Source organism: Trachinotus anak, unplaced genomic scaffold (assembly GCF_046630095.1).
Source record: "Trachinotus anak isolate AG129_WGS33_773 ecotype Australia unplaced genomic scaffold, CSIRO_AGI_Tana_v1 ptg000024l, whole genome shotgun sequence".
NCBI classification, from domain to species: Eukaryota; Metazoa; Chordata; class Actinopteri; order Carangiformes; family Carangidae; genus Trachinotus; species Trachinotus anak.
Window position 1 is genome coordinate 11,319,536 of NW_027273875.1, and position 27,754 is coordinate 11,347,289.

The 27,754-nt window shown below is 41.4% G+C and overlaps 1 protein-coding gene across 7 annotated transcripts in view; it reads left to right on the forward strand.

Moving 5' to 3' along the window:
• The window catches only part of specc1 (sperm antigen with calponin homology and coiled-coil domains 1), a 73,692-nt gene that overhangs the window by 9,266 nt on the left and 36,672 nt on the right, over positions 1-27,754 (forward strand). For 4 of the 7 annotated variants that reach the window (XM_071460691.1, XM_071460694.1, XM_071460696.1 and 1 more), the window contains exons 2-3: positions 5,881-6,065; positions 6,205-6,340. In XM_071460691.1, the coding sequence (XP_071316792.1) occupies positions 5,904-6,065; positions 6,205-6,340 (298 nt within the window). In that variant the 5' untranslated portion in view covers positions 5,881-5,903. Of the gene's footprint in view, positions 1-1,236; positions 1,562-5,880; positions 6,066-6,204; positions 6,341-15,083; positions 15,561-27,754 lie in introns of those variants that run through there. The other 3 variants (XM_071460693.1, XM_071460698.1, XM_071460695.1) reach the window with 3 other exon arrangements.

Genomic DNA, 27,754 nt, shown 5'->3' on the forward strand with positions numbered 1-27,754 from the left:
CCTCAAAAGCCATGCATGTTGAAATTTGGCCTCATTTGTTGGGCTCACCACACCCTTTATGATAATATAAAGGTTTTAACTTGTGCGATTTGCAGTAAAGACAAATATGGTGTGCTTGTTCAACACTGCAGCCTCCATACCAGGTAGACTGGAACAGAAAACAAAGTCACCTCTGTCTATTCCGTCTGCAGGTGGCCTCCATAGCTGTCCAAGGTAAAAACAAAATAAAACAATAGGGCGCCGGCTGCAGCCATAACAGTTAGACTGTTAACCAGAACGGTGATAAATGATTTCAGTAGGCATCGTCTAAACCACAGTTACCTCACAGATGCAACATGTGTGACCAGCGGCAGTGAACAGTCACAGGAGTGGTGCAGTGTTTGGTCTCCGGTAACAACATCACAGAATCGCTGTAGACAAAAACATGCAGTGTATGTGAAATCACACTTAAAATCTGTATCTGCAGCAGGGTGTGAATCAGTATGCAGTATCTAAAAAAAGCTTTCTGAACTGTTTCTCAACCCTTTGCAGTGCTGACTTTTAAAAGGCAGTTTTTGTGGTGGTGTAGGGGTGTGGTCGAACCAAGTTCCTCAGTCTACCACTTGCCACAAAGTGAAGCCCATTTCATCGCAGCCCAGAGTGCAGTACGCTCTCTACCCACATGCTGTATGGCCTTGGCATGCCACTCGTTGTTGGACTCAAATTAGAGCAGTATGGGAGAGCATACAATGAAAAGCCCTCCACAAATGATCCACCCTCACATTAAGAAGTGTGTCTGAGACAAAGACTGGCTCTGTCAGCATTGGTAGCTGCTGTTTATGTCCACACAGCCTTCAAGTCATGTGGAAATAAATAACTCATAACTATCAATTTTTACTTTCATTTTTCAGAATTTACTTCAGTGAGTCAGACAAGGCTCAGATGTAGTCTGCAGAAATTTCATTGAAACAGTACAAGAACTTGCTTTATACAGCTGTGGTTTTTAATTTAAGAATACAATGGAGTGGTTGTGTCTCATCTACAAACCACACACATGGTCCCAGGTAATATCAAATTGCAAGCCACTGTCCTGTGAACAAAGTGCAGGAACCTGCAATAACAAGAGTTTAGTCTGTGTGATCACTCATAATAAAATCCATTAGCCTCATTCAGACCGTGCATGGCCCAGCAGTCTCAATGCCACATGTTGAAGATCTATTCCTCCTCCTCCTCCTCCTCTTCCTGGTTCATTCTCCCTTTCTTGCTCTCTTTTCTTCACAAGTCTGGAAAAACTGTGAGAGGAGAAAAACATACCCATGGCTAAGGTTCTGTCGCTCCCTTCCTCTTGGTATGAGAGAGAGTGAAAGAGGCACCGGCACACACAGCACAGCGGTTGGCAGCCTGCAGTACTTCCTCATCCTGACTGCCGTACTGAGGCAGAGAGCCGTTGCTCCTGACCCTTCGTTTTTTCGCTCTCAGACTGTGTCCGTGGAGCTCAGCAAGGGTGAATATTTTTGGTCACTTGTACTTCAGGGTACTCAGGCAGAGGGCAGGCTCTAGGACAGCATCCAGTACCATACACGTGAGTGAACTGCACCACTGTCTTAGCATTGTTTGTTTGTATGACACCAGTCTGCCTTCACCCGCTGTCTCTCAGATGATACTGGAACAAGTTGTTTTATCTTTAATCATTGTTTAATAGGGACCATGGAGTTTACTTTGGGTTGAAGATGTGATTGATGACTTTTGGATTGGAAAAGTTTGAAGCAGGAAAAACTGAAGTCATTTTTATAATAGGTTATGAAGAAAGTGACTGAGAACATCTGCTGATGATATTTCTGCCAGGTTTCTCACATTTCTGTCAACCACTGAAAGTACATTTGTGAAAGGTGACCTGGGCTAAACTTTGTGAAGCTCTATGTAGAATTAGTATTAATGCAAGATTTTACAACATTGTCTAACCAGAGGTGGCTGCATTTAATCTTTATGTTATGTTAAGGTTCCTGTTAGCCTTTGAAAGTTAACCTGCCAACCAACCACTGGGCAAGACCGGAAAGCATCATGAAAGGATGTGATGACACACTTGACACATTTAACCCAGTATCTAATATTTTGTGTTGCTGCTTTTGGTTGCTGTCATGAAGTCATGAATCTGAAATAGAAATAGTGTCATGTAAAATATATTTGTTGTAAAGGTTGACTATGTTTAATATTCTCTGTGGATAGAGTAAAAATAATTGATTGTAGTGAGACAGTGCAGTTAACACTGAATGCACTTTCACTAATTAGGTGCTACCACAGGAAGGCAGCAGGTTTTGCAGCAGGTCTGCAGTTTCCTATCTGATTGCTGATCTTTTTTTTTTTTTTAAGGTTTGTATAAATGGCAGTGAGATAAATGGCTAGTGAAAGCAGGCTGCTCCATATTCTACATGAACACATAAACTCAACATTTGAAGTTGTGCTCATTGGTCCGTCCTGCACTGTACCAGAACAACCTGCATTTAAGGTCAGAGAATGGTCAGGACTGGTCAGCTTGGGTTTCCCTTCATAATCTGAGGCAGGTTGAGGTTGCGGCAAGCTGAACTGGCCAAGTTACATATTCATCTAATGAATGTGTACATACAAGGTATTTTCCCCTTTAACTGTTATGTAGCAGGGTAAGTAGAGTAATAACAGGTTTTGTCTCAACTTCTGTCCTATTTTTGCAGAGCAGTAGTTCTGCTGTAGGTTGCACCAAACAAAGATTATACATGTGGATCTTTTTTTAGTAAAAATATAAATACCACTTTTTCATAGAAGTAAATTATAGTAATTGTTGCTGTAACGCTGTTCATTGTGTTTGTAATGGATCAGTTAAAGCTAAATTAATGGGCAGAATAAGGGAGGCGTGTCGTAATGTCAATATTTGTTCACGTACATCGTGACTTGAGCTATTTCCAGTGTGTATCATCGTTGATCTTGGTTGTGTGATGAAAGCACATCGTCCTCTCCCTTAGGGTTGTATCAGATCAGGTGACTGTTTCTGTTTCAACCAGACCAAAACTGATAACTGTTGTCAGTTGTATTGAATCCTCGTGCTTTCCCTTTATCTCATCGCAGCAGTCCAGTCCAGCAGCAACCGTCAGAGAAAATCTCTGAGAAACTCCTCAGCTCCTCTGTCTCATGTTCAGCCTTAACATTCATGGTCCTGTTTTCAGAGGCAGTGTAATTAAGGCAGATGACAACCCACTACTTATGGCTGTGGTGACTTCAAATTACATTTGCTTTTCTAATTTAGTATTTTTCAGAGCAAATTCCATACTTAGCTTTTTTAACAGACTTGTCGTCATCCTACATGTTTGTTTTCTCAGACTGTGCAAGCTGCGGTGTAGAAGAAGTCAGTAAATGCTTGTCATTTTTGTGAGGTGAGTTGCTTTTAAAGAGAGATACGCAGGTCACACTCTCTGTCTTAATTCTAGTTCAAGTTTAAAATACAACCCTGTTGCGTGTCTCTCGAAGACATTTTGGTTTCATAACTAGGTCGCTGTAAAGTAAATGGGACACAGTTCTGGCTCCTGAGAGTCTTATCTCTGCAGAGGAAAATGGAGAGGTCATATTTGCATATTAGAGTCCTGCAGAGGCCCAAAGAAGGTGGATTAGACTTTGATGTACAGGCTTTTGCGTTAGGTTTAAAGTTTCATACATAAGATTTCACAATTGCCTGAATTAATTTGTTCCACAAAAGTGTTTCTTTGTTGCTCAGTTCCCTTCTCTTTCAAAAATGAAAATGATATAACCTCAAGGGGGACATCCTCAATTTGGCCTCACTTCCTCATTTAGCCCACACCACGATCAGAGCAGGTTGAGAAGCAGATCAAACGTGTTTGGCAGTGAGAGGTGACGTAGCCATGAAAGCTGATCTAAAGGGAGGTGAGCCATCGCAGCTGAGGTGTTAGACTACCAGGCCGGGCAGTTAGTCACAGGATCTCGCCTTGGGAGGTCTAAGTATCATATGATGGAAGCAGCAGGGAGACACATGCTCTCATACAGGGGAAAAAAAAACAAAGTGAATACAGTGTGATCTTAATAAGATATGTCCTCAAGCAACCACAAGCATTCTCAAACAAAATAGCTTGGTAAAATGTCCCAACCTGGGCGTCCTCTGTTGGGACAATTTTACTGATGAATATCCCGTTTATGTTCTTGGAGTTGGCTCATGCCCACACTGCTCCTTCTACCCATCTTGTCATTATTTTTAGGACTGCCGACAAGTGGTTACTGCAGATCTTTATTGCTGCTCCACATGCAACATTTCAGTCAAACTAAATAAGTATAAATAGTTAGGAGCAGGGGGATAAAAACTGTGCTCCCTGACAGCCTTGTCCTGAGTTAACTTGTGTACACGCTCGCAGAGACTAGAGGGTTTCCCTGTATCTGTCGGAGGCAGAGGATCTGGTTACCTCAGCTCTGATCAATGAATCAGCCAGTCCACTGGGAGCTACAGAGCTTTTTACCAGTGCACTCTCTCTTTGGTTGAGTGCACTCCACCATCCCTCCATTTCCTACAGCTACTCTTTGTCCAGATGAGTCTGGACAGCACATGAACACCTTTAACAGTCTTTGTGACCACATCCTGTTAGGATTGGAAAACTGAAGCCATTATTGTGCTATGTTTTAACTATACTCCTACAGAGGAATGACAGTGTGACGGCAGCTGGCTGCATACCTCCTACTAGATGTGTGGAGATTGTGCTGTGTGCTGGTCAGTGCTGCAGCTTTGAACAAATCAGATAAGAGATTTTGTTCTCTCTCCTCCCTCTAACAGGAAGTAGTTCAATGGTGTTGCTTCTGAATTAACCTCAGCTGCCCTCAGAAGCAGCTCTGAGCTTGTATATTTTGGATTGGACACAAATGCCACCAGACAGTGTTAGCATACTGTTCTTATTCACACAAATCAACGGTACAACCTGTTGTTCTGTGCTTCCACAGTAGTTTTATGGTGCTGTGGTATTTGAGGGAACAATTATTGACCCACATACATGGATAAATGTTTTATTCATAATATGGTTATTGTAAAATATTTGAGTTACTTTGTTATGTTTTTACTTTTATACGTCCCTTTGTCAGTGGTGGCAATATCCTGGGAATATTTAGGACTACACTGCCCCACAAAGGAAAGAGACAGGAACTTCAGCTTTGTTTGAAATTGATTATTTGTATCCATTTTAATTCATGGCTTGATTGTTGATAACTTTACTATTTTTAGCCTCATACACATGTAACTTGCTGACTAGAAGGTGTATTTATTGCAATTTACTTCCAATTTTGCAAGTCAGAGGTAATTTTTCCCACTGTGTAAGTTGTCTTGTGTTCACTTCAATGGAAGTTCATGTGTTCATATTTCAGCAGTACTTCTTGGTGCCTTTGGGACATAGACAGTGGGTTGTGGTAAAAGTGATTGACCTTCAACTATACAGAACTTAACATCTGTTTTGGAGGACCCTGCCTACCAGCTCCAGAGGAGCTGTTCTGCTGTACTGCTGAGAATAACAACAGCTTAATGACATGCAAAAAATAAATAAATAATAATAATATTGCTATCATTTTGGCAGGTATTGTGATTGCAATATGATTCAGAATTGCATTTCACTTTCACAAATTAAAAAAAAAAAAAAAAGATAATGGAGTGATTTTTGTTGTGTCCTCTACCAAACAAATATGTTTATTTATGTCTGGAGAGTATGATTTGTAGGCTGTGTACCACCACAATGCTCCATTTATGTTATGTTGTGACAGCACCTGTGATTTGGATATTGCACTTGGCCATGTTGCAATTTCAGTAATATTTCGATTCACTGCTCAGCCCTTAGGAAAACCATTCAGAAGTTTGAAATTTTCCTCTCTTCTCTGGACTTCTCTCAGGTGTAGTTAGCTGACACGCAGCCATGCTGAAAACGGGCGCCACCAAGGTGGGGCTGCCCAAGCCGGGACTCCAGGAGCGAGCCAGGCAAGCCTCCTTGGCCCCCTCCTCTTCCTCCACCACCTCCACAGCCATGAAGACCACTAGATCCTCCAGCCTGCTTGCCTCAGACCAGCGCCTCAGCAGGGTGAGTCACAAGCACACTGCAATCTACCAATAACCAACATGGAGATAAATTTACATGAGTGATGTCAGTTGAATGAAATGTCATTATTGTAACATTATTAGAGCCATGATGGTGGTATTAACAGCAGATGTGTTTCTAGCTGAAAAGAGCCAGCAGTGATGATGCCTTGACGAAGCCCACACTGGGAGCCGCTGCGTCTGGCTCCCGGATGAAGAAGACTGTGACCACAGGAGCCATCTCGGATCTTGCTGAGGCCCGTCCTCGCAGCACGTCTGGTAAGGGACAACAGCTCTTGTCAGATATTTTCAAATAACTAATTTCAGAGACTTTGTTTGATCTAAGGAAAAAGGATATGATACTGAAAAGCAAGGGAATATAGTGATATGTGTCAGGGTTTGGAGATCATCGTAGTAACCATTTTGAGGAGTGTGCAACTAACCACCTGTGGCCACTAGAGGGCCACAGTACATCACCAAAGCTGCTGGCAGGAACTAGCAGCTTGAGAGACGCTTCTCTTTGCACTTCTCTCTTGTTTCTTGTGTCTCTTTCTTGTTTGGTTGGCACTGGTGTGGTGCAGGTGGCTGAGGACTAAGGTTCTCTGGGTTTTGGTCCAGAACTGAGAGACTGGATGCATTCATGCATAGTCTGCTTCTTAGTCAACATCTGCTCATCCCTGAAAACAGCAGGATGTGTTTTGGATGACAAATTAGGAAAAATGAATGTTTTTTTTGTTTTTGTTTTTTTGTTTTTTTAATCCAAGTGCAAGAGAGCGAGAATGTTGTTGGGGGGGGTTATTGGCTGGTCTTTTGATAATTTTTTGCTCTACTGTGTGATGTGTGTGTGCTTGTGTATGTATGTACAGTCAATGTTTGTATGTTTTGGTTTAGTTTACAATAGTGTATTGTGCTGGTTTGTGTGTTCAATCATGAGTTATCACTTGGAGAGAAACACCCCAAAGCTCTGATTGAAAGGAGAGCTTCTGTGACTGTAAGCTCTGTTTTCACATACATACAAACACGGTGTAAGCACAAATTACTTTAGATAAACGCTTTGATTCCACCAAAGCCGCTAAAGTGAGCATTTAATTCTAAAAACTATTGGAAATGCACCTTAAATACAAAATCTACTAAACTGAACAAGGTGTGTATTCGGAGGACCACTTATCACAGTTATACAGTTGAATAGTATTTAGCATAAAGTTGAGGCGAGTGAAAATATAGATGTTATTTTGGGTATAAACATTTTGTTCATCATAACAATGATGAAAACTTAGTGTGTTTCACGGTAAACATGGTGTAATATTTACATTTGGGGAAACATGAAAGGAGCATTCATGGGAAGAGTCTTATGTACTGAACCACCTGACACACTTTTAATCACTCATTATTTAACCAAGTCCCATGCAGCTGTCTCATACTGCACTAATTTAACTATATTCAGTACTTCACTACACTATTCCTCATTTTTCTTAGAAAGGCCATTTTTCTTCAAATGTGAAAAGTACCATTAAATCTTGTTATTGTCTGAAAATACACAACTTCTGCAACTTTTATCCTCCACCGCCCATTTCCTATTAGCCACACAAAAAAATTGACCAATAACTTTTAAGCACGCCTGTCTAATCTTTTAGTTCACATCCAGCTGTCATGTCATACACCTGAAAAAGTTAGGTGTTGAGATGGCGATGCACAATGCACTCTGATGATAAATGTTTAGGCTGTGTCCGAAATCACTCACTACTGCCATACTGCCATTTTGTAGTGCTGTCCGAATGTATAGTGAGAATTATTATATCCAATATAGTGGATTCATTGTATCCCACAATGCATCATGAAAAGTAGTGAGCAACCGATGGTCACAAACCAAGCAATATATACCATCATGCATTGTGCTCACAGTAAGAGACTGAAAAACGATGCAGAGAAAATTACCCAAGTAATTTCACTGATGAGCTCACTGTATAGTCCTCTACACAGAACTCCGTGGATAGTGAGGAGGGAGGAATGAATGAGTGAGTGATTTTGGTCACAACCTTAGTCATTACTTCCACCTGTGTTTGCTCTAGTTGCTGTCTTTCCAGTGCACAGTGAACGCTGTGAAGGTCCCTGCTGTGAGATGCTTTTGTAATTGCCCCATTTATGTGAACTGCTGTTACCAGATTGTCGACCTGTATGAGGAAGTCTGTAAAGTTGTGGGGTGAGAATTAAAAGAATCATGAAGCAATAATTCAAATGACTTTAGGGAGGCATGTAGATCCTTTATGGCTCTGGTGTTGCGTGTGAAAGCCAGAATGAAGGTAGAGATACCTGACAGACTGGAGCCACGTGATAATGTACCTCAGATGATGATGGTTAGACACATATGGAACAAGTTACGTTGCCTCTTGTATGTGAACGACACATTTTATTTCCTGTGGTTGAATCATACACTTTATTTTATCAGCTTTCCTTGTCACTGAAAACACTGGATATCATCAGCAGGATGTCATTGTCATGACAAACATTTCTAATGTATGAAACAGATAAACAGACACATGGAGCAACTCCAAGTCATCCTGATGGCAAAACTCATATTACATGTAGGACATATAAGGCAGTTGATGATGACAGGGATTTGGTTGCAGTAATTAATGTTGTTCACAGCACACCCTTGGAAAATGTGAGGGATAACCGTGTTTGTTTATGGAGGCGCATCTCCACAGTGTGCGGATCCTGTGCTCTCGTGAAATTCTTCTTCAAAGGGCTGCTGTGTTGTGCTGAAGAAAAGATAATTGAATTCTACTTGACAAAAGACTCCAGAGGAGCTGAGAAACCTGGGCCAAGCGAGGCTCTGGGCTCTTTCAAACACAATTAGACCATGATCAGCTTTCACTGGATTGGGCTCTAATTAACCAAAGTTTGGTTTTTCAAAGTGTTTTCACACCCAAGGACAAGAGCTTGTCCCCACTTTGTGCTGTTCATTGTAAATTCATTACTCTAAACGTACTGTGTCCAGCCTGGATTTGCTTGCCAATTTCCGGTAGACAACCAAAGCTAATTAAAAATAAGAATAAAAGAGTTTTGATGCTGTTATGGAGCTGCGTTGTGTTTCAGGCAGAGTGATATCCTTTGTGAAATAAACTGACCATCTATGTTGAGCTTGTTTTGCATCCTTTTGCTGATATTAACAGGATGTTTACCATCACTGCAGAAACAAAATCATCAGTTAGATGGACTATTTGTTTCTCCCAAAAGAAAATGTTATTCTCTGTGTTTTCCCTTCAAACTATATTAAACAACTTTATTTACTTTTATATTGTCAGTTAAAAAATATTAACAAGTAATTTCACAGAATTTACAGGCACTTACTTCATATTTCATAACACACACTTTCTTAATGAAATAACCTTTAAACATGAACTAACCGGTGTGTCCTGTCCTTGTCTATAACTCAAAATCTCATGACAAGAGTAGAGCCTTTGCTCAATGTGATGTTCCCATCAGACCGTCCACCTGAGCTGGGGCCCTATGAAAGTGCATGTCAACACGTATAAAGACAGATAATGAGTGAATATGTCAAACAGGTCATGAAAATCAAGGTAATCAGCAAGTGGAAAATCAAATCAGACACCTGAAAGAGCAGTGATGGTTAACCATGCATGCACTGACAGTCATCATTCAGCCTGCTGCCCTCAGCTCCAAGTTACTGTGCCTGACCTGAGAGCTCTGCTGAAATATCCACACAGGGGAAATGTCATGATTTGAATATAGATTGGGGTGGTGATCTGTGGAATTTGAACTCTTTGAAAAGTCGAGCTCAGAAATATCTTGAGTTGTTTGCTTTTATTGACGCAGAAGGGAAGAAGAACATCACTCTGAAGAATATTTAGGTTTTGGGTGAAGAGAATAAAAAAAATTTGCATCATGACATTTTTCGATAAACATATTCACAGGAATGCTGAGATGTGTCTTGAGGCTTGTCTTAGAGATACTGTCACCCAACAGGTTGGTCTTAAACAGATGCACCTCTCCCTACTTGATATATGACTTTGCACGGTGACAAGAAGCAATCAGAACTTACTGTACTCTAAGGCACAGTGCAGCAGAACTGTCATCGTACCTGACAGGCAGTAATTGAGTCTTTTTTCAGAGGCCATCAAAGTACATTTTGTAACTAGACTGTGGATGTATGACAGGATCTTTGCTGAGCAGTGCAAACATGTTTCACTGAAATTGTATGAAGAAAAATTAAGCAACGCACCATCATTAAAAACAATGCAGTCCATTCCTGTGCAGCAGCAATGAAATGAAATGAGTGTCACCTTGTTATGAACTGTAATTGTACCCACATCCCATTGAGCAAATCAGTGCTAATTAAATGTAGCAATGAGGGCTGCAGTGGTGAAATGCAGCATTTGTTTAATCAGAACTGGGTCAGATGTGTGTGAGATACTGTGGATGCATAGAAAATCAAAGAAACAAATAATATAGATGATGCTTATCATTTTGATGTGACTGTTTAGTGTTGCAGTATTTAGTGCAGTGGTCAGCCTCCAGTCATGAAACTGACCGGTGCTACATTTTCAAACAACCACATTTTTCCAGGCATAAATGGCTATTTTTATCATGATGTTTAAAAATATTTTGCTGCACCTTCTCACTTCACAACTCAATACTCAAACTTAATATCATTTATGAGCTTTGTAATGCAAATGATAGATCTCACTGTAGTCATTATTTTTGTTTGATAAAAAGCTTTTGTCCTCCTTTTGTCCTACAGTTTTAAACATGTTCAAAGAGTTGTAGGGCTGAGCAATATGCAAAAATCCCCCCATCATATTGTGATTATTTTGACACATATCGCGACTGCCACGTGAGTCATGATTATTGTGGGAATAGTCATTTTTGGGTTTCACTTCCACTGAAAAAAAATATAAAAATGCTGATTTGATTTTTGCTGGGATCTGGGGCAAGCAAGCATTTTCCTTTACAGCTGGAGAATATGATTTGTAGGCTGAGGCATCTCTGTAACATGACAACACTTCATTGATGATGAAATGGACACATTTTACCTTTTATCAAAAAATTGCAGCTTGTGCAATTTGGATATTAGACTTGACTATATTGCAATTTCAATAATATTTTTTTAATTGCTCAGCCATAAATAGTATCTGTAAAAAACAATATTTAAGCAGAGTAACTGTACTTGCTTTAGGCACCAAAGAACACAGTCACACCTTGTTTTAAGGCTGGAAGATGACAACACACACACACACACACACACACACACACACACACACACACACACACACACACACACTCTCTCTCCTGACTGACTGACCCCACCCTTAACTCCCCTCACAGCATGCCGTACTAATGAGTCAAAACTGTTATTTTTGCTAATGGAGTTTTGCCCCTATCCCAGTTGGCACTTTACCAACTCTACCGTGCTGTCAGACAACGGGTTAAAACCCAGCCTCATCCTGATGACTTATTTAAAAGACCTCATCAATAATTCAGTAAAGCTTTCACTTGGAGAGGAGTCCCTGTGGAGAGTGCAAGGAGAAGAGACAGAAGGAGATAAGACTGTCCTGCTCTATAAATAACAAGCCCAGTAGGGGTGACTGCAGGGCATAACTTTATAAAGAGACACTTCATTGACAGCCACTTTCCTTCACCTTTGTTATGTCAACCCTTTCACACTGATCACTAATAGGAGTGTTAAGCTTAACGGAAAAGTCCTTCAGGGAGTCTTTTCTGTGTTGGATTCACTTAAATGACTGAAGCCTATTTTCACGATCACGTGAGTCACAGCTCATATTCAGATTGCACTGCTCTACCTCTGCAGATACTTCACCCTCTGTAGAACAAGAGTAAACAAGTTTCTCACACCACATTCAGCTGGGACCTAAAAGAAGAGTTACTGAGTTACTGGTTTGTAGCTTTCGCCCTGTTTATAGTATATTCCATGATCCATCTGAGAACATTTGGCAGCATCTAGTATCACTTCTTGCCTCAAGGTAAAAGTTGAGCACAAACATGTTGAGTCTTTGACATGAGTTTGCACATTTGAAAAGGCATGCATCTGTCAGTGACAGTGTGCTGCTGCTACACGGTGTCATTCTGCTGAGCGACACGTGTCAGCGTAATACTGTCACTTCATGAATCTCACTCGGCAACAAGACGAAAGTGAATGATCAGGGTTAGCTTAGCTTTACCAAGAAGCACTCTCATGCCACAGCATTCACTTGTCTGTCCTTCTCACCTGTGAGGGACCCTCTACTGGTGGAAAACATACAATAACGACACGTTAGCTTGTGTCTCGTATCTAAAGAGATGATGTTTTGCCAGTCCCCTCTGTTAATGGTGTTGTTGTCATGATAACTGCTATTCCAGCAGAGATGTTTCATGCTGTTTACTACATGCTGATTCAAATGCTTTTTGCAGGGGATCAGAATTATTTTTGCTGTGTCATTCCCTAAATAGCCTCTGAACCAGCCTCTGCTGCATGAGAGGTCTGTTGTCAGTGACTGATGGACTCGAGATTCCTCTCAGATTGTTTGCCATATGTGAAGGTTTGCTAGCAACACCAGACGACTTTCCGCTTCCTATTAATCAGCTCATAGCTCGTATCATTTCCTCATAGAGCCAATTCCCTGTCGGAAGAGAAGGAAGACGGATATATGATGCAAGTGTCAGCTGACCTTAACAGTCTCAGTCAAGGATAGGCAGAGCAGAGACACAAACGCAAGCTGGGAATATTATGGACCCAGCGTGTGTGTGAGGTTTACTATGCACAACTCAGACTCCAGACAGAGGTAATGTGGTCCCAGCAGGGCCCTGTCTGTGTGTGTCAGTGCTTGGGAGGCAGGAGGAGGGAGAAGTATGGACCTTGAGCTCCTCTATCTGTCAGATGAATTAATCAAACATGCCTCAGTCCGCTGGGACGACTCAACCTGCTTAAGCACTCAGCCATGACAGACGCACACTAGCACAAACAGTAAGAGGACATACGTGCTTACACATACAGATAGACATGCAAAAATATGCATGCAAAATTACACATAATCTCCTGTCCTGTATACATTACAGTACAGTGGGATAGTGCACTCCTCTGCTTATTATGCATGCACTGTAAAAAGGATTATGGCAGGCAGGAATAGCTTCACTCCTACTCAATACACCGCATCTAAAGGGTTTTGCTTCCAGAATTAATACTGTATCTACAGCCCTTGCATCAACTCAGACATAAACACACCTGGTCCCTTTTAGGTTTGTTGACCAGAGCCTTGGCATCAAGTCTGAAATTCCTCTCTTGAGAGGCTTGTGACCCCAGCAAGTCTCCTTAAGATGCAAGACAGAGAGAAATGGTCCTGCCAGATCTTGAAAGAGGCCTGTTGGGCTCACAGAGATGGGCGTCCTGTGGTGAGGAGAACATTCTTAGCTGGATTACAGGCATGTTTGTTTACTAAGGTGGATGTGCTGCTCCGAGAGGAAGAGAGAGGAGAATATTAGGAGAGGAAGAGGAAAGTCTCCCAACAGTTTGTGCAACATTCATATGAAAGGCTTGGAAGTGGCCATGTACAGTATTATATCAAAGCGTTGAATATTCAACCTGATGTGGGCAGAATCATGCAAACTAGTCCTTCTTTACAGCTACTGGAGAATTTTCAAAAGGCTTTTCTGGCTGGAGCTGAAAGTATTTTATGCATCAAATGCACACTGAGCCAAAATGCAGCAACAACTACAAATTCATTTCTTTGTCTATGTTTCTTCTCAGCAGTGAGCACAAAAGAAAGAAGCTGGTAGTTCTGAGCTTATGCAACGTAGATGCTCATACACTAAAAATATCAGTGCCTATCTGTGTCAAGTATGGCTTTAAAAAATGTATGATACAGTTCAGATGAATTTTAATTTCTGATAAATAGCACGTCATACTGATTTATTAATTTGGCTAAGAGAGTTTCTGTTTTTGACTATCATGGTATCATACTGTGATGGGACAGTACAGTATGATACTATACTGTATCATAGGTGAAATAGTGCAGTATCATTGTATTGCTGTAATAAAATCACTGTAAGGTTGGATGAAACACTGTTGCTCTCATGTCAGAGGGATACAAGTAAAAATCAATAGTTTGATTTTGAGTCACTGCTGTTTTATTCTATAAAATAATGTATTTATAATCCCTTTGGTTTTGTGTATAATTATGCTATAAAGGTATTTTGGCCCTTAGATTAATTGTAATGATCTTTATAACAATTGGCATCAATCAAGCATCAAAAAAATAGTAGTTTAGAAAGCTGTTTACACGTGCACTAACCAAAACACAACAGTAAACATTGGAGAGACTGAAAATGATAAGTCATTCTCCCTTCCAACTTGGTTTCTCTCTCTAGCTCCTGCCATCATAAATATTTAACCTGTGCATACATTGTGGATGAGAAAGGACAGAAAATAACAAGCCTTCTACATACTGGCTTTAGCCAACCCCACCTAAACTAGCACACCACCCCCCCCACCCATCTTTATATACTTGTACACACATTCACATGCTATTGTCCCCTGCTGCGTGTGCTGCAGGGAAAATGGTACAGAAAGCCTGGGGTGGCCTCTGGTCCCCAGCCCAGCTCCTCTTCCTGTTAATAAAGACATTTGTTGGGAGGTGGCAGTTGTGATTCTGTGTGGGGGAGTAGGCATGGGAGATTTTGTGAGAGGTCCCAAGCTGCAAGTTCACTCGAAGGAGAAAAAAAAAAAAAAAAAAAAGACAAGAGCGGCACTGTCACCCTCTGCCAAAAATACAAATAGTGCCTTTCCTTTCCTTGTGCTCCTCTTTCCTTCCTTTCTGCCTCCACCCTCCTTTCTCTCATTCTTGTCCTTTCAGTACCAGTGAGAGGAACGGTTCATCTCACCATTGTTTAACTGGTATTGGTGAGAGTAAACGGGCTGGCAGCAGTGGGAGGAGGTGTGTTAATATGTGTGTGTGAGTATGTGTGTGTGTGTGTGTGGCCTGGGAAGCCACTCCTCCTCTGAGCTGATTCCAGTCATCACAGCGATAATGAAGTGAGCACGACGCCGCCTGCCCGCCCGCCTGCCTGCCAGTGTGACATACTGTCACTGTTCTGGAGGACACGCACACTCGCACACATTCACACACACTCGCAGTCATTCACTGACAGGACACGCAGCCTGCCTCCTCACACATGCTCACACACACTCACACAGTCCTGGGAAGGAGTGGAGAAAAGAAAAGACCAGAAGGAGGGAAGAATAAGAAGAATTTTATGTCTCATGGTTTTCTCTCTGTGTGACTGACTGCCATTGGTTGTGGGTGCTGAACAGAGACAACGACCCTGACACTTGCACGCGCGCGCACACACACACACACACACACATACACCTCTCTCCCCCGCAGCCACGGATTCTTGGATTAGTCCGCCCCGGTGCGGAGTGTGGGAGTCGCGGAGTGGACCAACATGGGGAACCAGGCGGGGAGACAGGAGGAAACAGAGTCAGGTCTGCTTCTGTTGTATTGTGGTTTTCCTCAGCATCACTTATCCCTCTTTGTGTCTGTCTTTCTCTGTTGACGTAAAAGGCAAAGACATGCATTTGCTAAATACAATAGATATGAGCTTAACCTCCTGTCATGTCATGTTTGAGAGACAAGTCCTGACTAATGAGTGCTGACTAAGATGAGCACCAGCAGAGCTCTGACTGCTGAGCACTGATTAATATGCCCTGGAGTTATAGAAGCTGTTTAAACAGGTTAGAAGTTAGTTATTCTGCTCTGTTCTTCTGCCATTATTTATGTGAGCATGTACACACGTTCATGTGGATCTAGTGTGTTGTGTTTCTGTTTTCAGTCAGCAGAGGTCTGTTTGTGTTTTTGCAGCTTTGTGTGGATATTCGGTGTCAGGCAGGGTAAAGTGCTGAGTGTGTGCCTGACAGTAAGAATGAGGGAACCTGCTGGAGGAGATGATATCATCAGTCTTGGGCTCACATCCCTCCACTGCCCCGAGCTCACTGCGCCTCCGTAAGATTTCCATTTCAAAGTCACTCTGATCTGCACTCGGCAGCAACTTCTTACTCATCCAAAGACAACCCAGCTCTTCCACATCTTTGTAACCTCTCTGAATTTCTTAAACAAAACAGTCATTTGCATCTTAGTATGTGTTCGTGTGTATGTGCGCGAAGCCTCCTCATATTTGGACATGTGTATTTTTACACACAGAGCTTCATCACATCTTTCTGCTGTTATGTGATTATATATGCGTGTTTTTATCCCGACAAAAATAGACACTGAATAGACCAGAGCCAGGTGGCTTGCTAGGACGACAGGCATGGATACACACGTACAAACACAAAAATACAGTGGAGTATTTTATCAGTGGTGGGTGTTTAAGCTGCATCATTTCATAGCAGTGGCATGTGTTGCTTGAAGATAGAGCACAGTGAGCTCAGATTGGAAGGCATTGGTAGCAAGCTGCTGCATGCTTGAAAAGATTAGCTCCCAGTTTCATCTCCATGCACACACACACACACACACACACACACACACACACACACACACACAGAGCATACAGTGCACAGTTACTACATTACACACAAAACAAACGATTGTTGATTGCTGAGTCAAAAAGTGGGAACAAAGGAGGCTAATAATACCTTCTTTGATGTCACTAATTATTCTGTGGTAACTATGCAAAATTTGGCAGCCTGTTGTTAAAGAACCCTTCTGATGAAAATCAAGTTTTTAACCCTAGCATGTCCATATGGTATTTTTTATGGTGTATTTTATATACTACAAGACATATCATTAGCGAAATAAGCAGTCATGCCTGAGAATTTCCACATTAGAACTGAAGTGAACCAATGACAGTCTCATAAAAACAGATTCAGACACCCAGGGATTCATATATCATATAGCCTCAGGAACCAATCCTGTCAACTTGCGGGGAAAGGGGGGCGGGGCAAAATAAACCTTAAACCTTGTCAGTACAGAGCAAGAGTTTGCATTAGTACAACACTGTGTCAGCCACTGCCAGTTACAAGCTAACAAACAACATAAACAAATAACTATGCCTACCATTCTGCTACATCTTCTAGTAGCCAGTTGTGGTGTACAACAAACTCCTGAGTCTGGGTCTGACTGAGGCTCAAACATGAGTCTCTCCCATGTTTCCTCCACTAACCATCTTGATGGAGACCTGTCAACCTAGCGCAAGTAGCAGTGATGGGCGTAGATTTGCTTCCAGCCCGTTTAAAAAAATTTTTTTTTCACTTTTTATGTGGGAAAACCATGTTAAACAAATCTCTAAAAAAGGTCACAAAACCAGATTTATCTCGAGAGGAACTTTAAATATTACTCTTGGTACAAAATAATTATGAGATTGGTGCACTTGTGGAAGTATGTGGGGTTAAAAATGAAATAAGCTAGAGCAGAATGTTTTCCCTATAATCAATCATGTCCTGCAGGCAATGAAAAATATTTAAACTCTGCGTGGTACAGTACTCAATGATCCTTGGTCTAAGCTCCCACATGAACCTCCATTATGAAATGAAGCAGTCAGCTAAACTGTTAATTGATTGACTCTTATTCTTATAAATCCACTCTCCATTTTCTCAAATGAGCCTCTATAGTAAATGAGAATTGATCAATAAATGGCTTGATTTTTCATTATGCTCGCTCGTGACATAAAGCTATAAATCTTAGAGTGCTGAGGCCAAGGACACAGAAGCCCTTGAATCTATTTTACACGAGGTAGAGGTGTAATAATGAGCATACAGACTGTTAAACCTCCAATTAAATCAGGGGTTCATTATCTGCTTCGCTCTGATGAACAGCAATGTGGTGATGGACAAGAACAGAGAAGTTTTTACCGTCCACATTAGCCTCCATTCGACCCAGAGCCAGCTGAGGTTTGTCAGACTTTGGGCTTGCAAAGTAGAATAACAGTTCTGGTGCTGGAAGCAGGGAAAGAAATGTGGGAACAGGAGGAACTTGTTCAGATTTGATTGACGGCGTTATCTCTGAAGTGACAGGCTAAGGAGTTAGCTGTCTGCTGCAGTGATAAGACGGTTGTTATCAGCACTGAACTACACTGACGGCTACTACGCAGAACCTTCCTGTCTCCTCACTGGCTCACCAGGAGAGCGGCCAAGACCAGAGCCTGTGGTCAGCATGTTGTCGGCTGTTGATGAATCGTCAGTAAAATATAGTCCCATAACAGTGGGTCTATTTTCAGGGCTCCAACTCAGTCAGTCGTACCCACAAAAACATGTTGGTGTATGTAAAATAAATTGTTCTGACTCTCATATGGTCAAAAATGGGAAGTTTCACACACTTGTGGTTTCTCCAGCAGTTTGATTGGGATGCTTGAAGGTAGCTGTAATGTTTGAGGACGCTGCCAAAAACACGACGAAGCATAGTGTTTTTTGAAAGGAGGGAATGCTATCAACGTAGCAGTGTTGGAATAACATTGTTCTTTCTGCTCACTGTTCCTGGCAGCACAGCAGCACTGAATTATTATTTTTAATGTGTATTGGTATGGGTAGAGAAACCAAGCTCAGTTAGTGCTTTTATAAAGACATCCAAGTTATGTCTGAAATTGTTCGTTTCGAGGAACGTTTCTTCCTCACCTTTTTAGGACTGTTTTACGTATTTATTGTGATATCTTATAATTCATGTCAGCTATTTCAGGGTACTTCACTTCTGAATACATTTGTGCTCTACCTCTGTTTTTAAAGCCCCTACACAGTCAAGCCCCTCAGACACTGGTGTTTTCACTTCATCTGCTTCATTAGAGTGTTTCTCAGGAGTGTGTGGGTGTGTCCAGGCTGAATTTGATTGACATCTCACAGAATCTCCTGTTAGCTTTCTCCGATCTGTTGAGCTGGGACAACTAACGCCTCTGTCATTTTAGTTGGTACATGGAGTCTGGGCCTCACGAAATTCCCATCATAGTTTCGTCCAGCATCAGCTAAGTAGAGGTCTGATCATCCAGAATAATGGTGTGTGTCTGTGTGTGAAGGACTTTAAAAGGTAGCCTTTTTTATTGATATCTGCTTGCTTGCCCAGATAAATACCACTTCAGTGATCACTAGGCAACAGTGCCATGGCCAGTTTAGACAGAAAACCATATCCTCAGTAGGATTAAGTTCTGCATGGCTTCTGCTCACTGTACTCCTGTGTTGAGGCAGTTTTCATTCTCAAGTTTCAAACTTAAACTACACTCAGCATTTAAACCTTAAACCTCCTCTTAGAAATACAACAACATCTGTAATCCTCTATCCCCCAAACATTGGGGGAAATATTGGCTCCAGCCCCCCCACGACCCTATAATGACAAGCGATGTGGATAATGAATGAAAATATAATCCCAAAACCACCCCTGAGTGGAACACATGCCCCTCATTTGATGTTCAAGTACAGCCAGGACTTGTCAATCAAGACACTTCTACCACTGACCCTGAAAGCATATGTGTCTGCTATAATGTCTGGTGAAGCACTGATTCATTATGCCTCATGGGTACAGCTCCCATTCAAAACTGATTACACCAGAGTGAGCAACAAGCCAAAGAATGTGGAAGTTCGTAGATTAATGTGCCATCTCAACACCATATCAGAGCAAATTGACGTAGAGCAGGGATTCAACATGAGGAAACAAGTTTGTCCAACTTCTGATAGCTGGGACACTGTGAGGAAGTTACCTCAGTCATATTTTCCATGGTAGATGGTACAGTAAACACACCGGCCCTTCCACAGCGCTTTGTGTTTGCAGAGGGAGGCGGGTGCTGTTTCAATGTCCTGTTTGTGTAACTGGAGACTACAGCCTGGACATCAAAGTTGGCTCATTACCACCTTTAGGCCTGAGGTCACAATAATCACTCATTTATGGTAGAGCGAATAACAATGTGCATATGAAACTGAGACACTAAAAAAACACTGGATTGCTGGACCTGATATGTAAGACACTAGGCATGTGATTGAGTTCAGTGCATACTAAATCAAACTTGTCCTGATATGGTTTGTAAATCTGTCAGCAGCTGGCTGTGGTTCATCCTCATTATGAGAGCAGTAATCTTGGGCTTCTATGAGTGTTGGTTCTGCTGTCTGCTAGTCAGCACTGTTTTTGTACTGAGAACAGTCCAATGAAAGATCACACCTCCATCATAACACTATAAATTGGGTTAACTGGGTGTTAAAGAACTAAACCATGACACAAATGTCCATGATCTTGTGTTGTGATACCAGAGGGCCACCCACCAACACCACCAACTTGTATGTTTCCTTGTGCAGTGTGGACATTCATTAACACGTCCCTGTGAAAAAGCGGTGCTGGAAGCATGATGAGGTCAAGACTTTTTGTGGGTTGTGTTATACAGCTAATGTGATGGCTTCCTTTTGGGGCTCTTTGATCTTCTCTGAGGTCAGGACTCTCTTTGTCATGTCAAATTTCACCATATTGAACTGTAGTTAATGCAATGCAGGACTTTGCATTGTCCAGAGTTTGGTTTTTACAAATGCTGGTGTGTCTCAGCCTTTATTCTGAATCAGTTGCCTCTCTGTTGATCATGTCTTTAACAGTGGTTCAAGAAAAGTGAGCCACAGTACCTAAATGCTGGTTGAGATTAGGGGCAGATGTTGTCTTTTCTGACCTTTTTGTAAATCCCTCTCCCCTGCAGCATGAGGCCAATCCAGGAAAGTAAATCACAAACATTTAATCCATCCCATGTAATATTTATTCTGAAGGATAGGAATCATTAATGGATTAAAGCTAAGTTTAGCAATACTCATTACAACCTGTTACCCATCGCACACACTAATCCTATAAACCTGCAATCATGTAAAATGGCATATCATTATTCCTACAGTGAGTGCTGTGTTAAACTGTTTTCCATTTGGAGCATAAAGAAAGTTGGCCAGCTCACAGGCCGTGCTATTGGATGTCTCTGTAGGGTATTGGCTCCATAAGTAGTGTAAAGCAGAGCATAAGGACACTGTGTTAAAAGTCTTAGCATGCAGGCCAGTTAAAATGATTCAATCAAAACGAGTAAAGGAGCCAAAGAACCCAGGCCAAGTGGCCCTCTGTGGCTTGCCAGCCCTCATGCAGCACTTTCATGCTGTGCTGCAGAGGAAGCAAGGAGCTGTTCACTTTTCAGGCAGAAATAAGCAGCTCAGCTTAAATACACAAAGAAGTCTTGCATACTGTACATCTTTTCTGAAAGGCAGGGTGGAAGGTTTGCCGGTCAGTTGTCGGCACGTTTGATTAACATGCCTCCTGCTGATTACAGTGTCACAGCAGCGATGTCAGACTGACAGTGTTTTAACTAAGAGTGTTTTACTGCACTTGTGCTTCAGAGAAAGTTAGGATTACTTAATGCTTTTCTAGTCTAAAATTACATTAAAATGCTGCAATCAGAGTCAGTTAATGCTCAACTGTTTCTTCAAAGCCATTCCTCCTTCATATTTATGATTTACAGCCTCTTTTAGTCTAACCACAACCAAAATATTTACTTTTCTTTGTGAGGCTTCCTTGTTTTCTACTGATTGTCGAGTAATCCCAAGAAAAGAAATATCACTACACCTTCCATCAATATAGAAAGAACTCTGTGTGTGATATAGACATTTTAATACATAGTGCCCAGTAACTGGAGACTTGGAAACAAAATGTTTCTGGGGCAGCTGTCTGTTGTTTCAATGTTAGTTCTTGCACACAAAAAAATCTCAGATGTGGCACAGCATTGAGAATTGCCATTTAGTCTGAGGAAAAATTGTCTGTCAACATGAGGAGTAAAGCTGTGACCATGTAAGTGAAGAACATAATAAGGAGGCTAAAAAACAAAGCAAAAATCTATCAGGAGCCAAGCTGCAGTCCACCAGCTGAAGACTACAAAGGATTATCCATAAAATATTAAATATGATCATTTCGTTTGACTTTATGTTTATCTGTCCAATTACGTTTGAGCTCTTTACTTAATTTAGTATTCATTATTTTTATTTCAAGATGAAAGTGCTGAAGCTCAGAGGCTAAAGGACAAAAAAATGTGTAACTGTCCAAATACTGAACATCCTGCATATGAGCCACTGAAACAGCAAACCTCCTGACTCTCAGTACTGAATAACCTTAACATAAATACTTTAATATTTTGTTCATAGAAACAATGCTACAATTTTACAATGTCTTGCCTCACTTTCATCTTTTATTCACAGAACATAAACTGAACAGCTATGGTTTTGTAGTGATGTGTTTGCATATAGAAGAGTCTGAGTAGACCTGTGGACTGTGTTATCTGATGAACAGTAGCTGACAGCGTGGTGTGATGTTAGCAGATAAAAATGGAAAAAAAAAAAGGTTTTGACTTTGTGGATTCTGTGATGAACTTATCCCAAGTTCAAACAGCCATTCAGATCCTCAGTGTAGTCAGTCCCTGAAGTCATTTTTAAAGACAGGTATAAGACGGTCATCAGCCTCTCTGGAGCTCGATGATACTGCACACTATGTCTGGTTTACACTGCTGACTATTGTAAACACAGACACTGCTTTCCTCATTTAAATCCGATTGTCCTTGTTTGACATGTGTCACAGGAGCTTCTGTTGTTGTGTATTATCTGCTTGCTTATTCATTTATCACCTTGCTTATGATGTCATGTCCTTGGCTGAGGAGAGATTTCAGCTGCTTTTCAGGGACTGTAGTGTAACATGTTTCCATGCTGTACTCACAAAACAAGTTTTCCTTATCAGAAAATCATTTATTAATCTAACTCCTGTTTTGATTTTGGAGTTGTGAGCAGTATCTTATTACAATGGAAGAGCAATTTTATCCTCAACAAGTGGTGCTTTAATACTTTCAGTGGCACATTGGACTGTTGTGACTCACTTTACAGTACCATCCAGGCTAATCTCTGCTTAGCCACTGTGGCCGTCATGGAGCCTCTGCTCTGTCTGTCTTCCACTCCAGTAAGAGGAAAGGAATGCCTGTGAGTCCCGGCGACTGACTGATGGGCGCCTGTTGACCTATTTCATGCCCTGTCAGTTGGACAACAGGAAGGCCAGAATCACAGGCTGGGTTTTCTGTCTCTCCTCTCCACTTCCACCTGACTGAAAAAAAACTGCACACCACATTTCCTGGAACCCAGAGGGGAAGACGGGAGGAGTGGCAGCGAGAGATTCCCATCCAGGGCTTGTTTGGTAGTGACGAAGCCAGTGCGTCATTTCAGGTGCCAGCTCTCTGACACTTGACCACCTGCAGTCATTAATTCATCATGACTCCTCACCCACGACCTTCCTGTCCTGTAAATTAAAGACTCTGTGCACTTTGCTCACAGTGCACTCTGTCACCTCTCGGCAGGCTGGCAGGCTGGCTGCAGTTAACAGGCTGGTGCTGGACTGTGTCCAGCCACATGGCTCCTGCTGTGATTTGAAAGCTTATCTTCATTAGAAAGAAAGAAGCCAGCATAGTGCATTACTGTGATCAGGGAGCTGACTTCCCATGAAATAACTGAATGCCTTTGGATTACTGGAAGTCCATCTGTGTAATTCAATTAGATGATGAGTTAATGTAAACAACACAATCACACAACACAATTTCACATGCTCAGTCTCCTCAATCGGGTTTATTAAAGTTGGCAGCAAGTCTGTTTTTGTCACTACTGCCTTAACAGTCAATGTAACGTTATATAAAAAGATATATTTGTATTGTGTTAAAAAGTTTTCTTTAATCAATATATCAATGACTATTCTTTAGTACTTGAGAAGATGGAGAGGAAAACAGTAAATAGAAAAATAACTTTCTCTTTCATTGATTCTCTTCTTTCTCCAAAGCTGGTGTTTCACAGTATTTGCTCTTTGCCATCAATGAGAGCTTGTGCTCTCACACAGCATGAGGATTTATTCCTAGCTAGAGGAGGAAAGCTCCTCAGTGAGCCATTTAACTGCCCATTCCACTCCTTTTCACAGATTTAGTGCTTCTCAGGGGTAGCTATAAATGTCCTGGACCTGAGCCGGCCTACATCGAAGAGGGCACTAAATTAAGACTGAACTAACTCTTGGACATTTTTTTGCTTTGTAAAGGAAAGATTTGCACCTGCACAGCGACAGGAGAAATAATTTTCTGTGAAGATAATTAAGAAATTCAGCTCTTGTGCCCTAAAAAGAACAAACTGAGTGCACAAAATTCAATTTGTTATAACTGAAGCAATCTCAAAATGTTTGCGTCCTTATTATTATGGCACAGTTCATTATGTTTTCTCTCACTTTACAAAATTTCCACACTCACTAGTATTGTTTTGGCTGAATCGTTGGACTATAACTTAATGTGTGAATTTTGTGATAAGGCAAACATTTCATTAGTAACTTGTTTTTTTCCTGCTGTGTATTTGGCTTGGTTTGCATCCATCATTAATCTTATCCACATTCTCTCCTGGGAGTCTTTTACAGGAGGCTGCTGAGCAGCTCTGTTAGAGCACTTGGAGATTTAAGTGTCTTTTTCAGGGGCATCCCAACCATAGTGCTTGGGAAAATCATCTCTCAGTCTCTCTTTCTCCCCTCTTTAATCCACCATCATTGTTCATTTGAGATTGTTCAAAATGGTTATCAAACAGATTAAAGAGACTTTTTTCAGTATCTAGTTATCTAGCACCAAAAGTTGGCAACTTCAGGCATCAGGAGTCTATTTGATGTCTCCTCCTGCTCTATTAGTGACAAATTAAATAGCATCTAATCTCAGCTCTCTCTCTCCTGGCACAACTGTGCCTTTCGCTGGCACTGTGTCTGGCAAAGTATTGGGAATTTGATGGTGTGAAAATTTAAGTAATAAATATTCTGCAGCTGCTGTGTTGGTCTTATAAACAGGTGGTGTTGGTATTTTTTTAAGACACATTGATACACTTGTCAATGGTGGCAAATATCAGCTCTATAAAATAATATGGTGTTTGGTCTAATATTGTTTTGCAGCCAACATTATTTATGATTTAATTTAACCTGAGGATAAACCCCCGAGACACATCATCTCATTTTCAACAGGGTCCAATTTGGCCAATTGTACAAATGGCATTTTATAATCTTTCTTTCTAGGAGTCACTTAAAGTTATAATATGTAACTTTTCAACACTAATATGTCTAAAAATTGCTATCCCTATGTTATATATTTTGTTGAGTTGTGTACTTACATTATCCCAAATGTTTACGGTAATTTTCAAACCTAGAGAAATCTGCAATTTTAATCAAGGTATCAGTCCGTTTCAATGCTGTCATGGCGTCAGTAGGGTAGTGGTGTCATATTCCATATTGCACATGTATCAGTGTTGTGGTTATCGGCCAGAAGGGGTCAAAATTGGCCTTTTTAGCCAGTTTTAAGTCACATTTTAAGGATACTGTTTTTAGATCATGGTTGTTTTTAACTATTTATTTTAACTGGATGAAGGATTTTAGAAGGACGACTGGATCTTATGTTATCAGGGAAACAAGCTAAACGTTCGTGGCAGCTCGGCTCTCAGCCCCTCCAAAACATCCTGTGTCCTGTTAACAGTGCTGGAGAAACACAGATTTTTAATGAGAAACTGCTTTATTCAGCGTTATTTACCAGTTTGAATCCTCCGGTCCTCTGGATAATTTGACTTGTGGTAGAAACCTCCTGAATGATTGGCACTGTTTGAATCCTAACCAGGAGTAGTTGACTGTAATGATGGCATGAATGAAGGGGTGAAGATGCCAACTGCCATGATCGTTTTTTGTTATTGTTTTTGATTGACAGACCTGTAGCAGCATAAAATTAAATATTGTGTGTTTAACACATTAATCAATAGAATCCTAGTGTTTAAAAAAACACTTAATGGCCTTTAGAAAGTTTAACCTTTTCTGCACCTGGATTTGAGGTATTTGTATTGGCTGGTACAGATTGAAAACTTCAGTGGTTTTGGACTAAAATATACAGTAGTGCACACTCTTCAATGACAGCTAGAGTTTTAGAAACAAGAAGCCAACACAAATCCAACTCTGCTGTGAGGCCTTGGTGTCCAGTTCAGAGCTTCTCTAACTATCTGACAGTCTATTCTAGTGGCTCTTGAGGATCCTGCTGTCCTGCATGTGCTGGCTTTTGGCATCTAGTCTGGTGTCATTTCTCTGTGCACATAAAGCAGCTGTGGTGATGTCATGGTTTAAGAGGTGGGTGATCTAAAGATGAGTGAGTTCATGTTCTCCATCTGGGTTTTATTCAGTAAGAGCAAGAGGAAAACAGAATATGAAGTAACAGCAAATGAAAACGCTGTCCCACAGTCTCAGTCCTGGCATCACTCTTCCTCATGGGAAGGGACTGATCTTAATCACACTGGACTCCTCTCTCTTTCTAACAAGGACCTATTGTCCCTTTCTTTACTGCCACCTTTGATGAGAATATGACAAGTGGCCGTGTAATAGGCACGAGCTGTTACGTTGTTCTTTTTCTGCACTGTCTGGATGATGCTTCCTATAATACATGCTAAATAATCCTGTACAGCACACAGTGCTGGTGTGGTGTTAACATCTTCTATGTGACAGTACATAATTTAGGAGGGCATGCTGTCCTCATTCTGTCAATCATGGATTCATCCTCTGTGAAGTGCAGAGAAAAAGTGACTCCTTGGCTTGATTTTTAATGGCTCTTTGTGAGGTGCAGGCTTGTCCAGTGACAAATTCATCTGATTGGGATGAAGTGCTCCCTTTTGTCAACGTGAATTTAAGGGGCAGCGTCCCTTCAATCCAAGCAGGCTGGACTTCCTTTTAAAGAGCGGCTTTTAACTGAGAGTCTAATCTCAGTGACACTCAGAGCTGAGGGAGCCGAGCGCCTGATTCTTCATTTTTATAGCCCCAAATTTTCTTTTAAATCTGACCCTCTGTATTTTGCTTATTATTATAATGTTGAACTGAGTTTTGTTTTAAATCTATACATTCAAGATGTTACATTTACACCAGCGATGAGTCTTTACCTCTCTACTTAAAGCACCTTACTTTCTCAACCACAGATGCACGCTCTGGGAATGTTAAACGACTTTGTTCCCCAGAAATTGTGCCAGTGTTGGCAGCTTCTGCCACAGTCACCAGTTTATTCAATGAGGGGATCGTCTGTGCAAAGTGCCGATCAATGGCAGAGTACTTAAAGAACCCACAGGGGTATAGGATTTCCATTCCAAACTAGGCCATTTGTTTGTGGATTTTGTGTGTGTGTGTGTGTGTGTGTGTGTGTGTGTGTGTGTGTGTGTGTGTGTGTGTGTGTGTGTGTGTGTGTGTGTGCGCGCGCACATGTTGCTTAGGGTGAAGAGTGTCTATCTCCTCACACAGGCTGTCTGTCTAGCCTGTGCTCTGTGGGTTTGATTATGATGTATGCAAGTGAGAGACACAGTGCCGTCTTTGTCTGTGCACTGCTTAAGCTGCTTTGTGTATGAATGCGCCACATGCACAGGGACCTTTGTCATCGTTTGAAACAAGCAACCCCCTTGTGTCGGCATCCCTGTTTGCTGATGATCTGAAAACAAACAATAAACCGTTTTCAGGCGGCACCCAGCTCATGCCGGGCATCAGTCAATACTCTTCAAATTTGAGAGGGGTCTGGAAAAGGCTCGCGGCAGCGGCCCACGCTGATGCCTTTTGAAATGCCACAGTTAAGCTCCGCTGTGACAATGAATGACCACAGACAGCAACAGACAGACAGTGCCAGGCACATGCTCTGTTGTCC